This window comes from Mobula hypostoma, chromosome 7 (genome assembly GCF_963921235.1).
Source record: "Mobula hypostoma chromosome 7, sMobHyp1.1, whole genome shotgun sequence".
Lineage (NCBI taxonomy): Eukaryota > Metazoa > Chordata > Chondrichthyes > Myliobatiformes > Myliobatidae > Mobula > Mobula hypostoma.
Window position 1 is genome coordinate 152,275,121 of NC_086103.1, and position 26,304 is coordinate 152,301,424.

Here is a 26,304-nt window from a genome sequence, read left to right on the forward strand (position 1 = left end):
ACCCTTGTTCCTGATATTTCTCAGTAAAATAGGTCCATTTCAACCCATTCATCTGACTGCAATTATGCTGTCTATCCTTCTTCACAATCACTTTATACCAACTACCCCATCCTCTGGTTCCCACCCTCCTGCAAAACTAGTTTAAACCCTCCCCAACAGTTCTAGCAAATAAGCCCACAAGGATATCAGCCCCCTTTGAGTTCAGGTATAACCTATACTGTTTGTACAGTTCTTAACTTCCCCAGAAGAGATTCCAATGATCTAAAAATCTGAGACCTTGTTCCTGCACCAATTCTTCAGCCACACATTCAAATGCCAAATCATGCTATTCTTACCCTCATTGGCAGAGGTAGCAATCCACAAATTACTTCCCTTGAGGTCCTGCTTTTCAGCTTCTTAAGTAGCATTGCCTTTAAATTACTAATAGCTCAAATGTTTAACAAGACCACTGAAGAAGATCGCTATTGTATAGTAATGCAATCAAAAGTTGTTTGCCAGACCTGGAGATAGTAAAATAATAAGAGTTTACCATATTGTCATGATGAAATTGAGAGCAACTTCAAGTGCAAGATTAACATGGAAATCCAAAAATTGTATTCAATATTTCCCTATTCTGTAGAAGGCACAGTTTTGCAGTCTTCAGTTATGTAATCTGTAGAAATTCTAATCTAATAAGAACATTGTATATCTACAAACTAAAGGACATATATCCTTGCAGATGAAGCCTCTGTACCTGAAAAATATAGCACATTTTGACACACAAATGTTTCAAATTCAATGAAAAGAACTAATGCTAATATTTTTTAACCTGTTGCTTGTTCAAATATTTTTCTTATGCACTGTTAAGCAAATTGAAGGTTAAAAATTGCACACAACAGGAATTCTGCAGATGCTGGAAATTCAAGCAACACACATCAAAGTTGCTGGTGAATGCAGCAGGCCAAGCAGCATCTATAGGAAGAGACGCAGTCGACGTTTCAGGCCGAGACCCTTCGTCAGGACTAACTGAAGGAAGAGTGAGTAAGGGATTTGAAAGCTGGAGGGGGAGGGGGAGATGCAAAATGATAGGAGAAGACAGGAAGGGGAGGGATGGAGCCGAGAGCTGGACAGGTGATAGGCAGAAGGGGATACGAGAGGATCATGGGACAGGAGGTCCGGGAAGAAAGACGGGGGGGGTGGGGGGTGACCCAGAGGATGGGCAAGAGGTATATTCAGAGGGAGAAAAAGGAGAGTGAGAGAAAGAATGTGTGCAAAAAAATGAGTAACAGATGGAGTACGAGGGGGAGGTGGGGCCTAGCGGAAGTTAGAGAAGTCAATGTTCATGCCATCAGGTTGGAGGCTACCCAGACGGAATATAAGGTGTTGTTCCTCCAACCTGAGTGTGGCTTCATCTTTACAGTAGAGGAGGCCGTGGATAGACATGTCAGAATGGGAATGGGATGTGGAATTAAAATGTGTGGCCACTGGGAGATCCTGCTTTCTCTGGCGGACAGAGCGTAGATGTTCAGCAAAGCGGTCTCCCAGTCTGCGTCGGGTCTCACCAATATATAAAAGGCCACATCGGGAGCACCGGACGCAATATATCACCCCAGTCGACTCACAGGTGAAGTGATGCCTCACCTGGAAGGACTGTTTGGGGCCCTGAATGGTGGTAAGGGAGGAAGTGTAAGGGCATGTGTAGCACTTGTTCCGCTTACACGGATAAGTGCCAGGAGGGAGATCAGTGGGGAGGGATGGGGGGGATGAATGGACAACGGAGTTGTGTAGGGAGCGATCCCTGCGGAATGCAGAGAGAGGGGGGGAGGGAAAGATGTGCTTAGTGGTGGGATCCCGTTGGAGGTGGCGGAAGTTACGGAGAATAATATGTTGGACCCGGAGGCTGGTGGGGTGGTAGGTGAGGACCAGGGGAACCCTATTCCTAGTGGGGTGGAGTGAGAGCAGATGTACGTGAAATGGGGGAGATGCGTTTAAGAGCAGAGTTGATAGTGGAGGAAGGGAAGCCCCTTTCTTTAAAAAATGAAGACATCTCCCTCGTCCTAGAACATAAAAATGAGTAACAGATGGGGTACGAGGGGGAGGTGGGGCCTAGCGGAAGTAACTTCCGCCACCTCCAACGGGATCCCACCACTAAACACATCTTTCCCTCCCCCCCTCTCTCTGCATTCTGCAGGGATCGCTCCCTACACAACTCCCTTGTCCATTCGTCCCCCCCATCCCTCCCCACTGATCTCCCTCCTGGCACTTATCTGTGTAAGCGGAACAAGTGCTACACATGTCTATCCACGGCCTCCTCTACTGTAAAGATGAAGCCACACTCAGGTTGGAGGAACAACACCTTATATTCCGTCTGGGTAGCCTCCAACCTGATGGCATGAACATTGACTTCTCTAACTTCCGCTAGGCCCCACCTCCCCCTCGTACCCCATCTGTTACTCATTTTTTTGCACACATTCTTTCTCTCACTCTCCTTTTTCTCCCTCTGTCCCTCTGAATATACCTCTTGCCCATCCTCTGGGTCACCCCCCCCCCGTCTTTCTTCCCGGACCTCCTGTCCCATGATCCTCTCATATCCCCTTTTGCCTATCACCTGTCCAGCTCTCGGCTCTATCCCTCCCCCTCCTGTCTTCTCCTATCATTTTGCATCTCCCCCTCCCCCTCCAGCTTTCAAATCCCTTACTCACTCTTCCTTCAGTTAGTCCTGACGAAGGGTCTCGGCCTGAAATGTCGACTGCGCCTCTTCCTATAGATGCTGCTTGGCCTGCTGCGTTCACCAGCAACTTTGATGTGTGTTGTTAAAAATTGCACCACTGCTTCCTGGTTTATCATATGAGAGAATTATTGAAAATATTTGGACATACAATCTACATGGTGACTTAATTGCTGCATGACAAAAAACAATTGAGAAAACAAGGGCAAAACATACCAGAAAAAGTTTTGAGTTTTTGTGGGCAACTTTCTTCAACATCAATGCTAGAGTTATTTTACTGCTAACTGCATAATCTGCATTATTTGACCAATACTTTGCTATGATTTAACAACTTAAATAACAAAGGGCTATCAGATAGGGCTTAGTTCAAGTGTGGTTATTTGTTGCAAAGGTTACGGCAAGTCATAGCATCACAGAGTTGCATGGCACTGAAACATACCTTCCAGCCAACCACGTCAATGCTGATCATTTTGCCAACCTACACCAATCCCATTTGCCTGCATTAGGTCTGTACCTTCTAATCCTTGTCTATTTGAATAACTGTCTAAGATCACTTGAAAGTAGCAATTGTATCAGATTCCACCATCCACTTTGGCAGCAAACTCCAGATATTAACCACTGTATAAAAAACATTCCTCTCAGATACCCTTTAAAACTCCTTCCTTTGACCTTAAACCTTTATTGATTTTGATACCCCTTCCACATAAAATGATTCTGACTATCCCATCTCTTATAATTTTAAATTTATGACCATTAATTGATTTGAGAAAGATCATTTTCCAAGTAGCAGCATTTGTGACTGTCATTGCATAAAATCTCTTTAATATAAATATAAAGAAAAGCAACCACACTGATCAAATAACTTGATTAGTTTGATTAAATAAGCCAATTATCAAACCTGAGAGAAATAATTGGTAAATTGGTTTATTATTGTCACATGTTTTATAAGTCACCTTGAGTATTGTGAATAATTTTGGGCTCCTCACTAAGATGTACTGGCATTGGAGAAGGTCCAGAGGAGGTTTACAAGGATGATTCTGGGAATGAAAGGGTTATGCGAGGATCATTTGATAGCTCTGGGTGGATGGGGGGGCGTGGTGGAATCTCATTGAAATCTTGCGAATATTGAAAAGCCTAGACAGAGCATATGTGGAAAGGAGTCTAGGATGAGAGGGCTCTGCGTTAGGATAGAGAGGCATCCATTTAAAACAGATGTGAAGAAATTTCTTTAGCCAGAGGGTGGTGAATTTGTGACCACAGGTAGCTGCGCAGGGTAGGTGTATTTAAGGCAGAGCTTGATAGATTCTCGATTTGGACATGGCATTAAAGGTTGAAAGGAGAAGGTTGGGGAGTGGGGCTAAGGAGGGGGAAAAATGGATCAGCCTTGATTAATTAGCAGAGTAGACTTGGGCCAAATAGCCCAGTTCTGCTCCTACGTCCAATGGTCCTATGCTCTATATTCTGAGGTACAATGAAAAACTTTATTCTGCATTCTGTTAGTTTTCATCTTGTACTACCTCCGTGCAAGGGAATAAAGTGTTACAGTGAAGATGCAGTACAGGCAGAAAATAAAGTACAATGAGGTAGATTGAGATGAAAAATCCATCTTTCCCTACTAGAGGACAGTTCAATGGACTTCCAAGAGTGGGATAGAAGCTATCCTTGAGCCTGGTGGTACATGCTTTCAAGGCTTGTATCTTCCACCCAACAGGAGAGGGGAAGAGACAGACACTTTGGGGGGGGGGGGGCTCTGTGATGTGCCCAGCTGTGTCCTATCTTTTACAGTCTCATTAAGAACAATTGTCATACCAAGCCATCATGTATCTATGATGCATTTGTCAAAATTAGTGTAGAGCAAAGGGGTCCAGTGCCTCCACCTGAGTGGGTACACGCACTCTTATTGCAACTTAATATAGTACTTTTATGTTGCAATGTACTGCTGCCACACAAAACAACACATTTCACGACATTTGCCAGTGATGTTAAATCTGATTTTATTTCTGATCTGGCTATGCTATCGTAAACGTATAGGCACTAAAGCTGGCGGGGTGGGGGGGGGGGCGTGGAGGTGGTTGCTGAGGTGCTTGCACTTCAGACATTAGCTAATCAGAACTTGAAGCATGGTGACACTGGAGAAGGGTTACTGGCCTGGGCAGTAATTTTAAACATTTCAGCCAAACAGATTTTAATCATGTTAACCACATTCCCCCCCCCCCTGCCCCCACTACACAAAGCAGCATTGTACTTAATAGAATACTTTATTATAATGTACAATAAGTTAGTTTTTGTTAATTCCTGGCATGTTAGTAATCCAAGCACATGGAAGTACTGAATTAAAGTACAACCATTACTATACTAACATTTGTCAGTGCACTTTGTTCAAGTACTATGTTATCACTAACTTCAATATTAAAGTAATACACAAATTAAATCAACCCAAATGAAAATAATGTGTATAAATATTTAACAGTAGTAACAACTGATATCAAGTTTATTGCTTTTCTCTGGCACGGATATGGCTATCGTTTAATTTACAGAAGGCAAACTCATACTTTTTCTGCAATTACACACCAGTTGGCATGATCATAATATGTCTCAATTATCTTTAAATCTTCAGTGTACTTTTCTATGAGCTCAATAAGCTCCCCTTCTTTAAAAACATGATAGTATCTGAGACAGGCACTATTGAAATTAATCTGATCCTTGTCCTTTGACAATACTTGTGCCTCCAAAGGCCAGTTCTTGGATTCAGTGATTAAACTTCTCTGCATTGGTGGACCCAAAATATGTCTGTTTTTCTCATGAGTAGAGCAGCTAGCTGATTTATTTTTCTTGGGGCGACTGTGGAGCTTACTTTGGAACAGAAGCTGTGAACCAAGATCTGGTGAAGAAACTGCAATGCAGCTGGATAATAAGCCAGAAGAATCTGGGATTCCAGACGATCCTGCACATGGATATTCAAAAAATTGTGCAACAGACTCTGAACCACTAAGAAAGCTAGAAGGTTGGGATTCAGACAGAACATCTTCACAACTCTGTCCATAAGAGAACTCATCAGAAACAAAACTGGTCAGGTGGTCAAATGATTTTATCACATTATTTGTTTTAAATGTCGTAGAATAATCTTGATACAGCCATAGTTCATTGGGAGTCTTTGTTCTATTATTGCTACTAAATTTTAGCACAGAATTCAGTGACTGAGAAAACAACCATAATTTAAAACATTTTTCAACCAGCAATATATTCTCCCTTCCCAAAATGGAATTCCGACTTGTCTTCACATGTTTTTCATAGATGTTGTCTTCACGGTTACAAATAAATGGTTTGTCTTTATGAATAACATTATTATTATGCTGGAAAGATTTATCTTCATTCATTACTTTGTTCTCCGAAGACTGTGCAGGTGGAGGTGCAGGGTTCAATGGAATAAAAATATCTTGCTTTTCAAACTTCCGCCTCTTTTGCTCCATTGCCCATACATAAATCATCATCTTTCCTCTCACTCTCAGAATCCTTGCCATTTCCTTTATTGCTTGAATACGGCGTTCTTTTGTCGAAAAATGGTGTATCACTAAGCCAAAAAAGATTATTATAAACACTTACAGCAGTACTGTAATACACAAGTGCACACATTCTCATGTAGGTAGGCAAATATTGGCTCCAACATAAAATCTGCTGGCCATTTGGCTTAAACTAGCTTTTATGATTTTTGCTACTTAGCACTAATATATTTTCCTACCATCAGTAATGAATTAGCAATTGATATCTTACCATAACAAATTTATTCCCTCAATGCATCCTGAGTGGATAATCTGATGGCAAGCAAACCCTACAATTACATAAGTTACAAGAATAATGTGAATGTATTGTTTAAATATATACATTGTTCAGACATACTTTTCATAAATTCTCTCTTCATTGCTGTTTACCTCTTCATCTGAAACCTCGATTTGTTCTCTTCTTCCAACCTACTCTCTTGCCTGTATTTGTGATTTTTAATGCACATGGCTTTACCTGTCAATGTCCTCATTAGTTCTGAATATATATAGTAACTTTTTAAATTTCTTCCACTCCCAGCACCCAATTCCCATATACCCATTTCCTCTCAATTAGCTGCAGGTCCTGCCATTTCCTTCAAAGTAAAATTTATCAGGATACACACATGTTACCACATACAACCCTGAGATTCTTTTTCTGTGGACATACTTAGCAAATCTATAGAACAATAACTAAACTGTAAACATCAGGAACTTAACTGTAAACAAACTGCAAATCCAGATACAAATAGCAATAAATAACCAGCATGAAATAACAATATAACAGAGTTCTTAAATGAGTGTAGCTATCCCCTTTTGTTCAAGAGCCTGATGGTTGAGGGGTAGTAACTTTTCTTGACCTTGTTGTGAGTCCTGAGGCAGCTGTACTTTCTACTTGATGGCAACAGTGAGCATAGCCTGGGTGGTGAGGCTCTTTGTTGATGGATACGGCAGCATTTCATGTAGATGTGCTGAATAATTGGGAGGGTTTTACCTGTGATGTATTGGGCCAAATCCAAAAGCTTCTGTAGAATTTTCCACTCAAAGACATTGGTGTTTCCATACCAGGCTGTAATGAAGCCAGTCAGCACACTTTCCACCACACACCTATAGAGGTTTTCCAAGATTTTCAATGACATGCTGAACCTCTGCAAATTCCTGAGGAAGTAGAAGCGCTGTCATGCTTTCTTAGCAATAATATTTATATGATGGGTCCAGGACAGGTCCTCTGAGATAGTGACACCCAGGAATTTAAAGTTATTGACACTCTTCACCTCTGATCCTCCGATGATTACTGGCTCATGGACCTCTGGTTTCCCTCTTCTGAAGTCTACAATCAGTTCCTTGGTCTTATCGACACTGAGTGAGAGGTTGTTGTTATTACACCAATAGCCAAGTTTTCAACCTCCTTCCTGTTTGCTGATTCATCACCCTCCCTTTGATGCATCAAAAGCTAATAGAGAATATGCCAAAACCATACAAAAACTTGAGAAATCGTGAGAAAGTATGTGAAAAATTACAGGAAGATTTGTAAAGTGTGAGGAGCCAAGAGTGAAAATATGACCATGAATAGAAAAGCAAGGCAGAAGCAGAAAGGTAATTGAAGTGACACAAAGGGTTAAATTGGGATATCAGAAAAATATTTAAAATGTAACTAGGATTTACGTGAACATTTGAAATGCTAAATACATTGTACTCAAATTACTGCAACATTCCTCGTCCTCTGAACACTCACAGACGCTCAGTTAACAGATAATCACTGGATTTGTAGTACACTTGGACACTGCACACTGCTCTGTCTGGGATCCTGTTCAAAATCCAGTCCTCTACAGGCACCATCCTGACTTTGAATCACCCCACAGCTCAGAGAGGCTGCTGGAGACAGGAGGTATTGGGCAGGCTAGGTGATTGTTGGTACAGGAGCCTCAGGTCGGTCCCACAATGCAATCTTCAGAAACAGTTATTACCCGTCAACCAACAGGCTTTGAAACCAGCGGGGTTAACTTCACTCAGCTTCACACACCGCAACACTGATCCCTCAACCTGTGGACTCACTTCAAGGATTAACCTCATGTTCAATATTTATTGCTTACGTGTTCATTATTATTTTGCTTTTTATCTTTTTGTTGTCTTTTGCACATCAGTCTTGTCCATCTTTATTGTGCATGTATTTCATTGATTCTATTCTGTTTCTTTATATTTACTGTGAGTGACCGTGAGAAAATGTATCTCAGGGTAGTATATACAAACTTTGTAGATATGACCATAAGATCTAAGAGCAAAATTAGACCATTTGGCCCATCGAGTCTGCTCCACCATTTCATCATGGCTGATCCATTTTCCTTCTCAGCCCCAATCTTCTGCATTCTCCCCATTTGCCTTCATGCCCTAACTAATCAAGAGTCTATGAAACTCTGCCTTAAATATACCCAGTGATGTGGCCTCCATAGCTGCCTGTGGCAACAAATTTCACAGATTCACCACTCTCTGGCTAAGGAAATTCCTCATCTCCATTCTAAAGGGATGCCTCTCTATTCTGAGGCTGTGTCCTCTGGTCTTACACTCTTCCAACCACAGGAAGCATCCTCTCCACAAGTACAGAGTACATCCTCTGTACTTTGATAATAAGTTCACTTTGAACTTTATTGGCACTGAGATGTGGGGCTCAGTACTGCTCTGACTGGTGACTGCTGGCAGCTGAGATCATATCCACAGTTTGCAACCATTAGATCCAGGTGGTACAGCCTGTTATAGTTTGCTAGACGAGAAATGTTGGAAATATTTAACCAGCTTGGCTAGTAAGTCCAATATTTTTTCTTAAAATTTCAGAACTCAAGCACACCATTATTTTACCTTCATACTACAGAAACTGCTTTCCATTATCCGCAATTATTTTGATCTTCCATGATCAAGAGTTGTATTTTCAGCTATTCTCAACACCAAGGAGGTACAAACTTGAAATATTAAGGACAGCAATCCATCCCAGTTTTATGTCTGCGTCTGCCAGCTTTCACCTTTACTGAGATATTGTGCAGACACAACCAGGTACCTGGCTTGGAGATTCCCCCCACCCCATGCCTCGCTTCCAGCCATAGCAATAAACCTTGGTCGGGGAGGACAAAGCATTGGAAATTGTTAATGTCTGGCTGATAAACATCAGCCAAGTATGGTCAAGAAAAAATTCCAAAATAAACTTTTAAATATTAACTGTGAAATTATCTTTTATTTTCTATTAAACAATCCCTTGAGATCTAATAGATAATAGCAGATGGAATGCACAAGGGGTTGGGTTGAACAATCCACTCCTGTTCTCATGTTCTGCTAGTGCCCACCAGAAACTCATTGATAACGATCCCAAATGGAGTCACAATTTAAACACTTGAAAATGTGATGACTTCAGATTTCACACGACTGATAGATATGCTCTCTTTTCTACAGTAACCTTGGTTCCACAGTAGCTGAACACTGTTCTTTTATGGCTGTGACTTACTGCAAACTGCTATCCTAAAATCAAAGCTATGGTTTAATCCAAGTACTTTAAAGGTAAGCTGCTCTTTCAGCAGTTCTGTAGTTTACTCATTTTAGACTGAATGAGAAACAGAATGATGTCCAAAATTAGGAAAGCATTAAGAATACTTCAGCTAACTTTTAATTTAGAAGTCTGAAATATATATTAATTTGAAAGACTGAAGTGCTTGCTTTCAAATGTGACTCTAAGTTAATGCTTTAATCATATTACACCTGGTCAATCAGTAGAAGTGGATGGAATAAGATGGCATCTGTCAAGTGCCAGCTCTGCAGCACCTCCCACTTGGACCTCAGTTCATTCGGACACCTCCAGACCTGGATTCTGCCATCTCCAACACTGGTTCTGACAGCCCTGGATACCTTCAGACCACGAATACTACCGTCTTCAACTCTGGCACCAACAACCCCAGGCGGCTCCCGACCGCGGATACCACCACGGTCTGGAACCACTGGTTTCAACAACTCCAGGCACCATCACACCACGAGTTATGCGGCCTCTAGCTCTGGCTCCTGCCCGGACCTCAGCCACCACCACATCCACGCTGAGACCTTCTTTGCTGCCGCTGGGCCCCCGGGCTCCCCCTCCCCACCACCACTCTCCAAACTCAGGGTCTCTCAGGCTCTCCCGTCACCTCTTGGGTCCTTACAGCCTCCATCTTCCTCCCAGCATACCTTCCCTGAACACCCCAACCCTTCCCTCTCCTCTGACATCACCAACTCTTCCCCCCTCTTCAATCCCAGCTCTAACCCCTGCTGTGTCTTCACCATTCCCTCCAACCTTCCCTTCTCTGAGCCGGAACATTCTATCCTCAGCAAAGATCATATTCTTTTCCCCCTTCGCCCGCACTTCAGTGAGTTCTGTGCCCGCCAAATTGCCAAGATCTTTTTCCCTCACCGTTTCCGAACCCACTTCTTTGGTAAGAATTCCCCACCCAGCACTGATGACCCCTTCTGCCATCTCCAACTCTTCTTGGACACCACACTTTGGTTTTCTGCCTGCTCTAGATCTTTTCTTTTTGAATTGTCAACGAGATTTCAACCAGCTTGACTTCAGCACTCCCCTGTCCTCTTCGAACCAACTTCCAATTCCTCTGCACCAATTACAACCTCACCATCGGACCCAAAACAAAGCAGGTGCTGTTGTAGTGTGGCGGACTGACCTCTACCTTGCTGAGGCCAGACAGCAACTTTAAGATACCTCCTCATACATACTCCTTGAAGAGGACCATCAAGTCACTGTCTCCTGTCCATCACTAACCTCATTAACACCCATCCACTGCCACCAAACTCAAGGTTTCCTTAACCCTGTATGCTTGTTTCTTCCTCCTAACCAAGATTCACAGAGCTGACTGACAGGGTAGGCCCACTGTCTCTGCCTTCTCCTGCCCCACTGAACTCATATCTGTATACATCAACCCTCTTGATTCAGTCCCTTCCCACCTACATCCGCGACCCTTCACATGCCCTTGACCTCAACAATCTTTAATTCCCTGACTGTTTTATTTTCACTTGTCCCTATATACTTCCACCCCCCCCAATCAAGAATGACTTAATGGCTCCCCCCTTCTTTCTTGACACAAGACCCAACCAGTTTCCCCCCACCACTATCCTCCTCCATCTGACAGATCCGGTCCTCGCCCTCAACAATTTCTCCTTTGGTTCTCTCACTTTCTCCAAAAATCAAGGGGTAGCCATTGGCACCCACATGGGCCCCAGCTATGCCTGCCTTTTCATTGGCTACTTAGAACAATCCATATTCCAAACCTTCACTGGTAATGTTCCCCAATTCTTCCTGAACTACATTCGTGCTGCTTCATGCACCCATGCTGAGCTTGTCAATTTCATCAACTTTGCCTCCTACTTCCACCCCACCCTTAAGTTCACTTGATCCTTTTCTAACACCTCCCTCCTCTCTCAATTTGTCTCCATCCCTGGAAATAAACCGTCTGCCAACATCTTTTATAAACCTCTCATGGCTATCTCTTCCCATCCTATGCTCTGTAAAAATGCTATTCCCTTTTCGTCATTCCTTTGTCTCCGCCACATTAATTCCCAGGATGAGGCTTTCCATTCCAGGACATCAGAGATGTCCTCCTCCTTCAAAGAACAGGGTTTCCCTATCTCCACCATTGATGCTGCCCTCACCCGCATCTCCTCCATTTCTGACATCTGTGCTCACCAGAGCTTCCCGCCGTCTTAACAGGGATAGAGTTCCTTTTGTCCTCACCCACCTCCCCATAAGCCTCTGCATCCAACACATCATTCCCCATAACTTACACCACTTTCAACAGGATCGTACCACCAAACACACTTTTACTTGCTCCCCCACTCTCTGCTTTCTGCAGGGGTTGCTTCCTCCAAGTTTCCCTTGTCCATTCGTCCCTCCTCACTAATCTTCCTCCTGGCATTATCCCTGCAAGCAACAGAGATACTACACCTGGCTATTCACCTCCTCCCTCACCTCCATTCAGGGCCCCAAACAGTCCTTCCAGGTGAGGCAACACTTCATCTGCTGATCTGTTATGGTCATCTATTGTATCCGGTGTTCCCAATGTGGCCTCCTCTAGATTAGTGAGACCCAATGTAGATTGGGGGATGGCTTTGCCAAGCACCTCAGCTCCATTCACCAAAAGGGGAATTTCCCAGTGCCCAAACATCTTTATTCTTATCCCCATTCCCATTCTGACTTGTCAGTCCATGGCATCCTCTTTTGCCACAATGAGGGATCTCAGTTTGTAGGATTAACATCTCATACCATGTCTAGGTATCCTCCAAACTGATAGCATGAACATCAATTTCTCCTTCCAGTAATTTTGTTTCTTTCTTTTCCTTTCCCCTCTCCCTTCCCTCATCTATTTTCCCCATTGGCTTCTTACCTCTTCTCCTCATTTGCCTCTCACCTCTCCCTGGTCCCCTTCCTCCCTCCTGTTCTCCTATGGTCCACTCTCTTCTATCAGATTCCTGCTTCTCCAGCCCTTTACCTTTCCCACCCACCTGACTTCACACATCACCTTCTAGCTTGTCCTTCTTCCCCTTCCCCCATTATGGGATCTTCCCTCTTCCTTTGCAGTCCTGATGAAGGGTCTCGGCATAAGAAGTCTATTACTTCTTCATTTCCATAGATGCTGCCTGACCTGCTTAGTTCCTCCAGCATTTTGTGGATGTCCTTCATCTGCAGGATCTCTCGTGTTTATGATTTGCCAAATCAGATCACTATTCCAGCTCAGCAGAAGAGTCATATTTTCTCACTTACTGAAGAGCAACTTTTGCAAAGCTTGCTGGGGAATTCCTACCAGTACAGGCATCACTGACAAAATTTGAAAAAGACTTTCTATAAACTTAAGCCATTAACTTATTTTTCAGGGGCATAATATAATTTTAGACCCCATTGCACAAACCCATAAGTTTGGTCCGATACAGGCTATCTCCTTGCTATTTTTGAATACAATATATCCATTTTTACACCAAAAAGGATGCAATGCCCTTGATTTTAGCCCCATGAATTTTGATGATTCATTATAAAATATATTTTGATCATTGCTGAAGAATCAAGGGAATAAACTCCTCACCTGCTATGGAGAGAATGGCATCAAAACATTGATTGCGATATGGGAGATGCAGGCTGTCGCATACCATGGCTTCATAGCTCTGTTCCCTTGCAGATTCTACCAAAGGCAGGCAATAGTCACAGCCTACTTTGTAGGCTTGATTGTTGATACAAAGGTACTTCCCATTTCCACATCCTAATTCAAGAAAGAATTGTAATAGAAATGAAATTTAAAGCAGAATTCACACTCCTTAATTATAACAAGTTAAACAAGGCTAGAAAAAATTACAACATACTTAGAAGATGAGTTCTCAGAATGCAGAAATCCCAAAAAGAAGGCAAGGTCACTCAAGATGTTCAATCTGCACAAAACTCATGGTCTACAGAGCAGCAGTGATCCCTGCCCAACTCTGTACTTTTGAGGCCTGGATTATCTACAACAAGTATCTCAAAGCATTGGAGATACCACCAATGATGTCTCCACAAAGTTCTCCAAAATCACAAGAAAGATAAGTAAGCCATTGTTAGTGTGCTCTCCTAAGCCAAAATCCTCTACTTGCAGACCCTAATTCCACTGGGGAGGTCACACTTGGTGCTTGCCTGACAACAAACTTCTGAAACAAACTGTTCTATCACAGCGAGACAGAACCTGAAAGACAGAGAAAAACCATATGCTCAAAAGGCCTCTGAAAAACTGCAACACCGCCTCTGCCTCTTGCGAATGCCTGGCCCGTGGCTGCTTGAAATAGAGAAGGAGCATTTAGGATTGTATTGAAAACGTCATGTCCATGTATGGAGTACACATAGAAACATGGTGTAATTGTTCAGAGGAGTGGACTACCTCATAATCCACCCACCAATGTGATCCTGCTCCATCTGCAGAAGAGCTTGTGGTTCTCACATCAGCCTCATCAGTCGCCTCAGGACTGAGAGGGGTAAAATGGGAGCAAGACATCCTCAGTCCCAAAGGACCTGCTTCTCAGGTGCCCTTCAATAAATGCAGATCCCTCCAGGAATATTTTCCATTTTCAATCCCTGGATAACAAGCAGGAGGTAGGTTCGTTCGTACCTGAACCTAAGAGCACTGAGTACCCAAAATACTAGAAACACAAGAGCTGCTGATTCTGGAATCTATAGCAACAAGCAAGATGCTGGAGGAACTCAGAAAATCAGGCAGCATCTGTGGAGGGCAATGCACAGATGACATTTCTGATCAAGACCATTCATCTGGACTGCAAAATATTAACTTTCAGAGATCTGTCATCAAACAGGAAATTCTGCTTTGTATGACAGTGTATCATGGGATACATGGCCATGAAAGGAAGCACCTGAAAGACTTCTGCAAGAAAAAAAAACTTAACTTCAATATCATTACGCCATGTTTACATGGTCATGTTGTATTCTAATTACCTGTGGGAGTGAACTGTTAATGAAGACGATTTTTTTCTAAAAAAAATTATTCTGCAAGTTAGAAATGGATAAAATTTAAACTTCAGTATTTAAAATAAAATCAAGAGAACATTTTGCTTAAAACAATTCAGGAAATGGACTACATTCACGAACCAATATCAGCAATAAGGCTGCCAGATTCTTGTTCTAGAAGAAACTGCCGTACTCTGGGCCAGGCCTTGTAGCGAGTGTCATTGAAATGTGGGGCAATCTTCTCATACACACTGTGAACATAGTCCTTCTCCAAGCGGCTTGCTTCTTTGTCCATGAAATTTTGTCCTCCGTCATGCAACTCTCCAAATCTTCCAGTTCAAAGAAGAAGCTGTAGACAAGATGTTTTTAAAAAATCTTTTAATAAAGTCAACATTACAGTTGGTAATGCTACTAGTGCAGAAAATTACAGAATACTTATTATTTATTCATATTCTCATGACAGTTATCTAAACGGTTTCAGAAGTCTTATTCGACCTGATGAAGGGTCTGGGGTTTTGGCCCGAAACATCAACTGCTTAGTTATTGCTATAGCTGCTGCCTGACCTGATGATTTCCTCCAGCATTTTCTGTGTTATAAACACAAGTTTCAAGTTCCTGGGTGTTAATATCGGAGGGCTTAACCTGGTCCCAACATATCCATGCAACTATAAAGAAGGCATGATAGTGGCTATATTTCATTAGGAGTTTGAGGAGATTTGGTATGATGACTAAAACACTAGAAAATTTCTACAGGTGTATCATGGAGAGCATTCTGACTGGCTGCATCACCGTCTACTGTGGGTTGGGGGGGTGGACACTACTACACAGGATGGAAGTAAGCTGCAGAGAGCTGTGAAATCAGTCAGCTCCATAGTTCCATCATGGGTACTAGCCTCCGCTGTATCCAAGACTTCTCCAAGCAGCTTCAAAAAGGTGGTGTCCATCATGAAGGACCCCACCACCCTGAACACGCCCTCTTCTCATTATTACTGTCAGGAAGAAGGTACAGAAGCCTGAAGGCACACACTCAGCAATACAACAACAGCTTCTTCCCCTCTGCCATCTGATTTCTGAATGGTCATTGAAACCATGAACAGTACCTCGCTACTTTTTATTTCTGTTTTTGCACCATTTATTTAACTATTTGATAGATATCGCTCTTTCTCTTTCCATAAATATAGCAGCATGGAGACTGCACACCCAGAGGCTGCCTTCATCGCTGCCGGTGACTTTAATAGAGTCATTGTATAACGTCTTTCTCTTTAGTTTTGTCAGCACATCCAGGTGAGCAACGGGGAGATAGCATACTCGATCACAGCTACTCTCCCCTCCACAATGCTCCTCCGTCCGCTGTTTGGGAATTCAGATCACTCCTCCATCTTGCTTCTGCCAATGTACAGGCAGAAGCTGAAACAAGAGGCAGCCATAGTTAAAACCGTCCATCTAATCAGTCTCCATGCTACAGGACTGCTTTGGTGATGTCAACTGGAATGACTTTCATGATCAGGATGTCTCCAAGTTCATGGAAGGGGTCATGAGCTTCATCCAGAAATGCATTGAGGATGTTGTCCCCCCCAGAAATCGGTCAGGGTCTACCCAAACCAGAAACCCTGGATCAACAGTCCCGTGCAAGCAGCACCTATCGTGCAACACAGAGCTTACGTAATCAGCAGAAGCTCAAGAAATGCAGCCACGATCTGTGCAAATTTATCAAGGCAGCTAAACGACAATACAGGGACAGGATCCAGACACAACTCTCCACCAACTACATGAGCAGTTTAGGGCAAGGTCTGTACACCATCGCAGACTTCAAAATAAACGCAGTGGTGTTTCCAACATCGCTGCCTCTCTCCCACTTGAGCTAAATAATTTTCTTTTTTTTCCACACTCGGTTCGATGTCACCAACCCCAAGCCCCTGTGGAGAGCCACTGAAGCAATCTGCACCCTGGTCATCTCTGAGGCTGAAGTATGCAGGTGATTCCAACGAGTGGACAGTCACAAGGCTGCAGGACCGAACGGCATCCCAGGGCATGTACTCAGGATGTGCACAGCACGACTGGCAGGTGTGTTTACAGACATTTTTTAATCGCTCCCTCTCCCAGTGTAGAGTGCCCTCCTGCTTCAAAACATCCACCATTGTCCCTGTACCTGAAACAAGGTAACATTTCTGAACAATTGACGTCTTGTCGCACTCACCTCAATAATAAGCAAATATTTAGAGAAGCTGGTCAGGGACTACATCTGCAGCATGCTACCACCCAAACTAGACCCCTACAATTCGCCTACCGACACAACCAGTCAAAAGATGATGTGTAAGGATAGTGTGTAGAACCACTGCTCTACACACTATCCTTACACATCTGGAGAAGGAGGATGCTTATGTGAAAATGCTGTTCTTGGACTATAGTTCAGCAATCAACACCCTAATTCCCCCCCCCCAAGCTTCACAAGAAGCTCAGAGACATCTGCCTTCACCCTGCCTTGTGCAGCTGGATCCTGGACTTCCCGTCAGATTGCCAGCAGGTGGTAAGAGTGGGCTCCCTCACCTCTGCCCCTCTGACTCTCAGCACAGGTGCCCCTCATGGCTGTGTCATAAGCCCCCTCCTTTACTCTCTGTATACCCATGACTGTGTCACCACCCACACAAATTAAATTTGCTGAAGACACTACATCGACTGGCCTAATCTCAAACAATAACCAGGTGGCCTACAGAGAAGAAGTCATCACCCTGACACAGTGGTGTCAAGAAAACGACCTCTCCTTCAATGTTGCAAAAACAAAGGAGCTGGTTGTGGACTACAGGAGGAATGGAGACAGGCTAACCCCTATTGACGTCAATGGATCTGGGGTTGAGAGGGTGAACAGCTTTAAGTTCCTCAGCATACACATCACGAAGGATCTCATGTGGTCTGTACATATTGGCTGTGTGGTGAAAACAGCACAACAGCGGCCATTTCACCTCAGACAGTTGAAGAAGTTTGGTATGGCTCCCCAAATTCTAAGAACTTTCTACAGGGGCACAATTGAGAGCATCCTGACTGGCTGCATCACTGCCTGGTATGGGAACTGTACTCCCCTCAATCGCAGGACTCTGCAGAGAGTGGTACGGACAGCCCAGCGCATCTGTAGATGTGAACTTCCCACTATTCAGGACATTTACACAGACAGGTATGTAAAAAGGGCCCAAAGGATTATTGGAGACCCAAGTCACCCCAACCACAAACTGTTCCAGCTGCTACCATCTGCGAAACGATATTGCAGCATAAAAGCCAGGACCAACAGGCTCCGGGACAGCTTCTTCCACCAGGCCATCAGAGTGATTAATTCATGCTGATACAATTGTACTTCAATGTTATATTGTCTGTCCTGTTGCACATACTATCTATTACAAATTACTGTAAATTGCACCTTGCACATTTAGACAGAGACATAACATGAAGATTTTTACTCCTCATGTATGTGAGGGATGCAAGTAATAGAGTCAATTCAATTCAAATAAAAACCAGTCTCAGGAAGTAAAATCTGTAAACAATTTAACTCCCAACTGACACTTTGTGGGTGATAGAAACAATCACTGGGTGTGGGACATTCTCAGTCCCATTGAAACTACACGGGGAGAAATTGATGAATATTCCTGCTGTTAGCACATTGTTGAAGGCTTGTCCCTACACAACGTACGGTTCAGAGCAGATAAGCTTCAACACTCAACCTTCTGGTTACTTGTATATTCAAGGAGCCATCCTTCAATGCTGGAAGAGCTATATTTTGGGTGTCTGGAGTTTGTACTGATGCTTTTTCTTGGAGCAGATTAAATAGTCACAGGGATTCTGTTAAATGGGATCTGTTATAGTAATAGTCATACTTTATTAATCCTGGAGGAAAATTGGTTTTTGTTAGAGTTGCTCCATAAATAATAGTAATAGAACCATAAATAGTTAAATAGTAATATGTAAATTATGCCCGTAAATTATGAAATAAGTCCAGGACCAGCCTATTGGCTGAGGATGTCTGACCCTCCAAGGGAGGAGTTGTAAAGTTTGACGGCCACAGGCAGGAATGACTTCCTATGACGCTCTGTGCTGCACCTCGGAGGAATGAGTCTCTGGCTGAATGTACTCCTATGCCCACCCAGTACATTATGTAGTGGATGGGAGACATTGACCAAGATGGCATGCAACTTAGACAGCATCCTCTTTTCAGACACCACCGTAAGAGAGTCCAGTTCCATCCCCACAACATCACTGGCCTTACGAATGAGTTTGTTGATTGTTGGTGTCTGCTACCCTCAGCCTGCTGCTCCAGCACACAACAGCAAACATGATAGCACTGGCCACCACAGACTCGTAGAACATCCTCAGCATCGTCCGGCAGATGTTAAAGGACCTCAGTCTTCTCAGGAAATAGAGACGGCTCTGACCCGTCTTGTAGACAGCCTCAGTGTTCTTTGACCAGTCCAGTTTATTGTCAATTCGTATCCCCAAGTATTTGTAATCCTCCACCATGTCTACACTGACCCCTGGATGGAAACAGGGGTCACCGGTACCTTAGCTCTCCTCAGGTCTACCACCAGCTCCTTGGTCTTTTTCACATTAAGCTGCAGATAATTCTGCTCACACCATGTGACAAAGTTTCCTACCGTAGCCCTGTACTCAGCCTCATCTCCCTTGCTGATGCATCCAACTATGGCAGAGTCATCCGAAAACTTCTGAAGATGACAAGACTCTGTGCAGTAGTTGAAGTCTGAGATGTAAATGGTGAAGAGAAAGGGAGACAGGACAGTCCCCTGTGGAGCCCCAGTGCTGCTGATCACTCTGTCGGACACACAGTGTTGCAAGCACACGTACTGTGGTCTGCCAGTCGGGTAATCAAGAATCCATGATACCAAGGAAGCATCCACCTGCATCGCTATCAGCTTCTCCCCCAGCAGAGCAGGGCGGATGGTGTTGAACGCACTAGAGAAGTCAAAAAACATGACCCTCACAGTGCTCGCTGGCTTGTCCAGGTGGGCGTAGACACGGTTCAGCAGGAAGATGATGGCATCCTCAACTCCTAGTCGGGGCTGGTAGGCGAACTGGAGGGGATCTAAGTGTTGCCTGACCATAGGCCGGAGCAGCTCCAGAACAAGTCTCTCCAGGGTCTTCATGATGTGGGAGGTCAATGCCACCGGTCTGTAGTCATTGAGGCCGCTGGGACGCGGCGTCTTCGGCACAGGGACGAGGCAGGACGACTTCCACAATACAGGAACCCTCCGGAGCCTCCGGCTCAGGTTGAATACATGGTGAAGTACTCCACATAGCTGAGGGGCACAGGCTTTGAGCACCCTGGTACTGACACCATCCGGTCCTGCAGCCTTGCTTGGGTTATAATTGCAAATATGTAATTCTGTAAATTTACCTGACTATATTCAAATGTTAAAGTTAAGCAAGTGATCATGGCAATTAGAGATACAAGATTGCTCAATTTCAAATCCAGTATACAAATGTAGAGAAGAATAAAATAATTGTTACTCTGGATCCAATGCAGTACAAACAAACAAAAAGATAAAGAACACAATAATAAAACACAATAAATATAAATACATAGTCTGTATGTCCACAAAGGTGACTCTAGGCACAGGTGTGTCTGTACATAAGGTGACTGACAGGGAATGATAAAGTAGTGATGTTGGGGGTGTGGAGAAGTGGGTTGGTGGGTACCAAATTGCTTGGGGAAAATAACTGATCGAGTCTGGTGGTCCCAGTGAAGCCTCCTCCCTATTGGTCCATGAGTATGGTGGATGGGATTCTTCACCATGTTACTGGCCCTTTTCTGGCACCTTTCTGAATACATGTCCTTGATGGTGGATAGGCAGGTACCAGAGATGCATTGGGGAGTTTTGACTACCCGTTGTAGAACTTTCCTGACCACCGCAGTGCAGTTTCTGTACCATGCAGTGATGCAACTTGTTAGGATGTGCACATGTAGAATGATGTGAGTATAGATGTGCACAGCCCTGCTCCCTTCAGCCTCCTTAGAAAGTGGAGGTGCTAGTGAGCTTTCCTGATTGTGTAGGACATGAGAGGCTCTGCGAGATGTACACCCCCAAGAGTTTGAAACGGCTCGCAATTTCCACTGCCGTGCCGCTGATGAAAAGAGGAGTGTGAGTTCTCCTGAAGTTAATAACCATCTCCTTTGTCTTGCTAACATTGAATAACAGGTTATTTGCTTGGCATAGGACCTTGAGGGCTTTCACCTCCTCTCCAGAGGCTGCCTCAGCATTATTGTTAATAAGCCCCACCACTACCATGTCATCGGCAAACTTGACAATGTGATTACTCTGATGTTTGGCCATGTAATCATGTGCGAGCAAAGCGCACAGCAATGAGCTCAGCCCACAGCACTGGCGGGGGGCAAGGAGGGGCACCCACGTTCACGATGATGGGAAAGGATGCGCGGTTGTACATCCTGACTATCCGCGGTCTGTTGGTTAGGAAGCAACACCCAGTTGCACAATGGTGTATTTAGAATGAGGAGGAGTTTGTTCACCAGCTTCCGTGGGACAATAGTGTTGAATGCTGAAATGAAATTTAGAAACATCATTCTGACATACGTGTTCTTGTTTTCAAGCTGCATCAGAGGCAGGTGCATGGCAGATGCTATGGCACCTGTCGTACAGCGGCTGGGCTCCGTTGGTAAACAACTGTAGTTAATTGTTTATTATTACCTTTGTGCTGAAGTATAAAACACCGGTGTTAGGAAAGTCAGATTCTCTTGGATTTTCCTTGACATTGTCTCCTAGAGCAGGGGTTCCCAACCTTTTTTTATGCCATGGACCAATACCATTAAACAAGGGGTCCGTGGTCCACAGGATGGGAACCCCTATCCTAGAGGCTTGCTGTGTGAATAAAGACTTTTATATTTCCCAGTTACAGCTTCTGTGTGGCTCAGGTTTAGACAGTCACAATGGATGGCATCCTGTAAACTGTACTAACATGCAGGGATGGGGAGAGTGAATTTGAGTGAAGTTATCCCCTCTGGTGTGGGCACGTGGCCAAGTGCTTAAGGCATTGGACTAGCGATCTGAAGGTCATGAGTTCAAGCCTCAGCCGAGGCAGCATGTTGTGTCCTTGAGCAAGGCACTTAACCACACAGTGCTCTGCGACGACACTGGTGCCAAGCTGTATCGGCCCTTGCCCTTCCCTTGAACAAGACCAGTGTCATGGAGAGGGGAGACTTGCAGCATGGGCAGCTGCCGGTCTTCCATACAACCTTGCCCAAGCCTGCACCCTGGAGAGTGAAGACTTTCCAGGCGCAGATCCATTGTCTCGCAAGACTAACAGATGTCTTAATATCCCCTCTGGTTCAAGAACAAAATAGTTGAGGGATAATAACTGTTCTTAAACCTGGTCATGAGAGTCCCGAGGCTCCTGTACCTCCTTCTGGATGGCAGCAGTGAGAAGAGAACATGGCCCGGATGATGGGGGTCTCTGATGTTGAATGCTGCTTTCCTGTGACAGTGCTTCACGTAGATATGCTCGGTATCTGGGAGGGCTTTACCTGTGATGAACTAGGCTGTATCTATGACTTTTCATCAGCTAGTCTGTTCAAGGGCATTGGTGTTACCACACCAGGCCATAATGCAACCAGTATATCTATTGAGGTTTGTCTAAATTTTCGATGACATGCTGCATCTAAAACCAGCACCTAAAATGTTACAGTTCTGCAAGTCACTCATTGGTACTTGTACTGTTTTGTATATAGATTATTGCAGTATGTATAGTTTTGGTCACTTTGTTATAAGAAATACATGGTCAAGCTGGAGAGGCTGTAGAAGAGATTTATGAGGATGCTATCTGGACTAGAGGGTCAAGCTATTGGGAGAGGTTAGCTATGCTGGATCTTGGAGCATAGGAAAATGAGGAGACAGCATAGAGGTCTATAAAATCATGAGGGGCATGGATAAGACAGATAGTCATAGTCTTTTCCCCAGTGTTAGTGAATCTAAAAATAGAGGGTACAGACATAAGAAGAGGGGAGATTTTGTAAAGAAACCCAGGAGTAAACTTTGTGAAATTGTGTGTGAGGTTCAAGACAGAATCAGATGCACGACAACTGTGGCAGGGTTTGCATGACATTACTTTCTATAATTTATTTTATTATTTAGCGACAGTGTGGAGTAGGCTCTTCCGGTCCTTCGAGCCACACTGCCCCAGCAACCCCAATTAACCCTAACCTAATCAAAGGACAAGCTACAATAACTAATTAACTATCCTGGTACATCTTTGGACTTGGATGGAAACTAGAGCGCCTGGGGAAAACCCACACATTCCATGGGGAGGACGTACAGAGACTCATTACAGAACGGTGCTGGAATTGAGCTTCAAACTCCAGGACATCCCATCTCTTTCTGGCTATTCACATTGCCATATTCTAGCTACCATCAACATGCAACCTCATAATTATCTTTAATACTCTCCCTCCATCTTCTTGATACATTCTATGACTGTCACTCCTTATAGGAGGGTGTAGAATACTAAAGGCAGAAATACCAGTTCTCACACCTGCAGAACAGAAGAAATAGCAATAAGAGAGATCTTAAAGCTGTCAACTCTCCCATGCCATTCAAGGAAACCATGACTGATCTTATCTTTGGCTTTAACCTATAGTATGAAAATCTACCTCAGCCTTGAATATCCTTAGTGACTAAGTAAACATAGCTCACAGGTTCACAATCTGCCAAGAGAATAAATTCCTCATCTTTAGCGACCATTCCTTTTCCTTGAAACTTTCTTCATTTGTTCACGATACCAATAAAGAAGAGATATAAACAGAGGGAAGTTGCTCCCATTAGTAGACAAGTCAAGGACTAGGGAATATGTAGATTTAGTTTTTTTGCAAAACATAAAAGGAATGCTGTGTAGAAATTCTTTGTACACTCCATCACGGAAGTGTTGGAGTCAATCAGGGCCTTCAAAGGGGAACTGGATGGGCTGTTGAGGAGTAATTTGCTATGCTGTGAAGGAGGAGCAAAGGTGTGAGACTGACATGATAGCACTACTGAGAGCTGGCATCAGCTCAACAGATTGAATAGCCTCTTTCTGAACTGTTACAATTCAAGGAAACAATATTTTGTTTTTTCAGGCTAATGATTAATGTAAATTATGACTAATTTGGAACTCTATTAATTACAATTTGCAAACTTTAAAACCATCAATCCCTACTCATTCTTCTGTAACCATGCTAATATATTGCTCTTAACCACAAATGCTTATCTAATGCAGTGACTATAAACTTAGTATCTTATCGTATGCCTTTTGCAAATCGAAATAGTGACTTTTCCTTATCTACTTTGTTACATATGCAATCAATAATCACCAATACATTTGTCAAACACTATTTCCTTTCATTTAAACTATCTTAACTTTGCTTCAACAAGTTATGCTATTCTGTAACCATTTAATTAATAATGAACTCTTCCTGAAGGACATCCCAGAGAGAACCAGGATGTCCTGACATGGGCTACCAGAACTATCACAGCTTTCAGGTGACAGATTTTAACATCCAGCCACAGTGCAAACAAAAATCACTTTTGCAGAATTGAAGTCCTGAGAAAGTGGAAAATGCACATAATAATGACTTACAACATTTTTATCTTGATAATTTTAATTCATATTTTCATCTTTCATGGGTTTTAAACCATCACATAAGGTGCAATAGAAAGAGGCCCAAGACTGGTCATCAAGGTCATTCAGTCTGAAATGCACCATCACAGGGCACATTGACCAAGGATGCAGACACAGATTATCCATTCCACTCTTAGATATTTGCAAATGTTTCATTCTTGGCTTTTGCATTCAACCACCATAAATGATTATGTTCATGAAATCTAATTTTATTTAATTCCTAAATGTCTACTTACTACTGCTTGCGGCAGGAGCTTCAAACTGATTGTGGCAGTACCCGGCTATGCCAATAGTTTTAACTGCAAAGAAAGCATGTAACCCCACCTTGAGTTATGCCCAAGGCCATTCCTAGCACATTCTTCTACAATCCTTAATCCACTTTCTTGTAACCTGAAGGAGGCACTCTACTCTCCACGCTGTACGTCCTGCTGCAGTGCAATGTTGTGCAGAACACATTAGTATGCAGGCAATGAGAAATTTATCCCTCTTGTGTTTGTTGATCTCGTTACTGGAGATTCAGAGATATTGCACCCTGCCACTTTTGATCCAGCCAATGTCTTTATTAGATTAGATTAGATTCAACTTTATTGCCATTGTGCCAAGTACAGATACATCAAACGCTACTTGCCTTAAATCGAGAACTACTTTGATGTATCATCCATCCTATCTTTGAAGTTTGGTCGTATCAAGGGTTAGAGAGGGGTGCCAGGTATTGTAGAATGTTTGTGTGAGCAAGGGGAGGGGGTAGGTAGACAGCCATAGGGTTTGGGGTAGGGACACTCCTCATTCTGAAGTTGCTGGCTGATGTGTCTGTTCAGATGTGCAAGGATGGAGTGTAGCTGCTGACCAAAGATATCATGGAAACTGCCTTGGATTCTTGAATTTGAACCAACAAGTTTTATGATTGTTCATCAGCAACATTCTGACGATGTGGCAGCAGTTGATAGACACTACGGGTGATCACTGGTGGGGGGAGATGGAGTTTTACTACATGTTCACTAATTTGGCAACAAACAGAGCTACAATTTGACAGCCTGATCATTCAGAGACTTTACTACATTTAATCCACATGATCACAAACTCTAGCAGTCAGATTTCTGAGTAGCTGATGGATTTATGGGATGCTTCTTTTCAAAAAACTTGACTATATACCACAATTTTTCTTAGCATAGGTAAGTATAGTTAAGTATATAAGAACCCTGAACACCAGAGTTGCTGAAGTCATGACCTGGAAATCCAGGCCTTGAATTCCAGACTCATCCACTACCGTACCTAGGAGGTCAATGGCCACCATGGACCCTACCCGCACAGACAGGTAGTTAAGCACTAAGGCACAGCAATATTACCCACTTCAAAATAAGTTCAAGCAATTTATCAACAATCAGTAAAACAAACTGTCTCAGTTAGGCTTTAAAATGTTCATGAGACATAAAAGGAGAGGATTTTACTACTGCAAACACCAGGAAATCTGCAGATGCTGGAAATTCAAGCAACACACACAAAATGCAGGTGGAACGCAGCAGGCCACCACTCTGCTCCGTCTAGCGGAATTGGTCCTTACTCTTAATAATTTCTCCTTTGGCTCCTCCCACTTACTCTAAACTAAAGGTGTAGCCATGGGCACCCGTATGGGTCCCAGTTATGCCTGCCTTTTTGTTGACTTGGTGGAACAATCCATGTTCCAAGCCTATACCGGTACCTTTCCCCCGCTTTTCCTTTGCTACATCGATAACTGCATTGGCGCTGCTTCCTGCACGCATGCTGAGCTCGCTGACTTCATTAACTTTGCCTCCAACTTTCACCCTGCCCTCAAGTTTACCTGGTCCATTTCTAACACCTTCCTCCCTTTTCTTGATCTTTCTGTCTCTATCTCTAGAGACAGCTTACCTACTGATGTCTAC

General features: G+C 43.4%; 1 protein-coding gene across 4 annotated transcripts in view; it reads right to left on the reverse strand.

Annotated features, from left to right (window-relative positions):
* Positions 1 to 2,838: 2,838 nt before the first annotated feature.
* Positions 2,839 to 26,304, reverse strand: part of trmt9b (tRNA methyltransferase 9B) — a 53,427-nt gene continuing 29,961 nt past the window's right edge. For 3 of the 4 annotated variants that reach the window (XM_063054317.1, XM_063054316.1, XM_063054318.1), the window contains 3 exons: positions 14,882 to 15,089; positions 13,341 to 13,514; positions 2,839 to 6,278 (listed from right to left, as the gene is read on the reverse strand). In XM_063054317.1, the coding sequence (XP_062910387.1) occupies positions 5,254 to 6,278; positions 13,341 to 13,514; positions 14,882 to 15,035 (1,353 nt within the window). In that variant the 5' untranslated portion in view covers positions 15,036 to 15,089 and the 3' untranslated portion in view covers positions 2,839 to 5,253. The remainder of the gene's footprint in view (positions 6,279 to 13,340; positions 13,515 to 14,881; positions 15,090 to 26,304) is intronic. The other variant, XM_063054319.1, reaches the window with a different exon arrangement.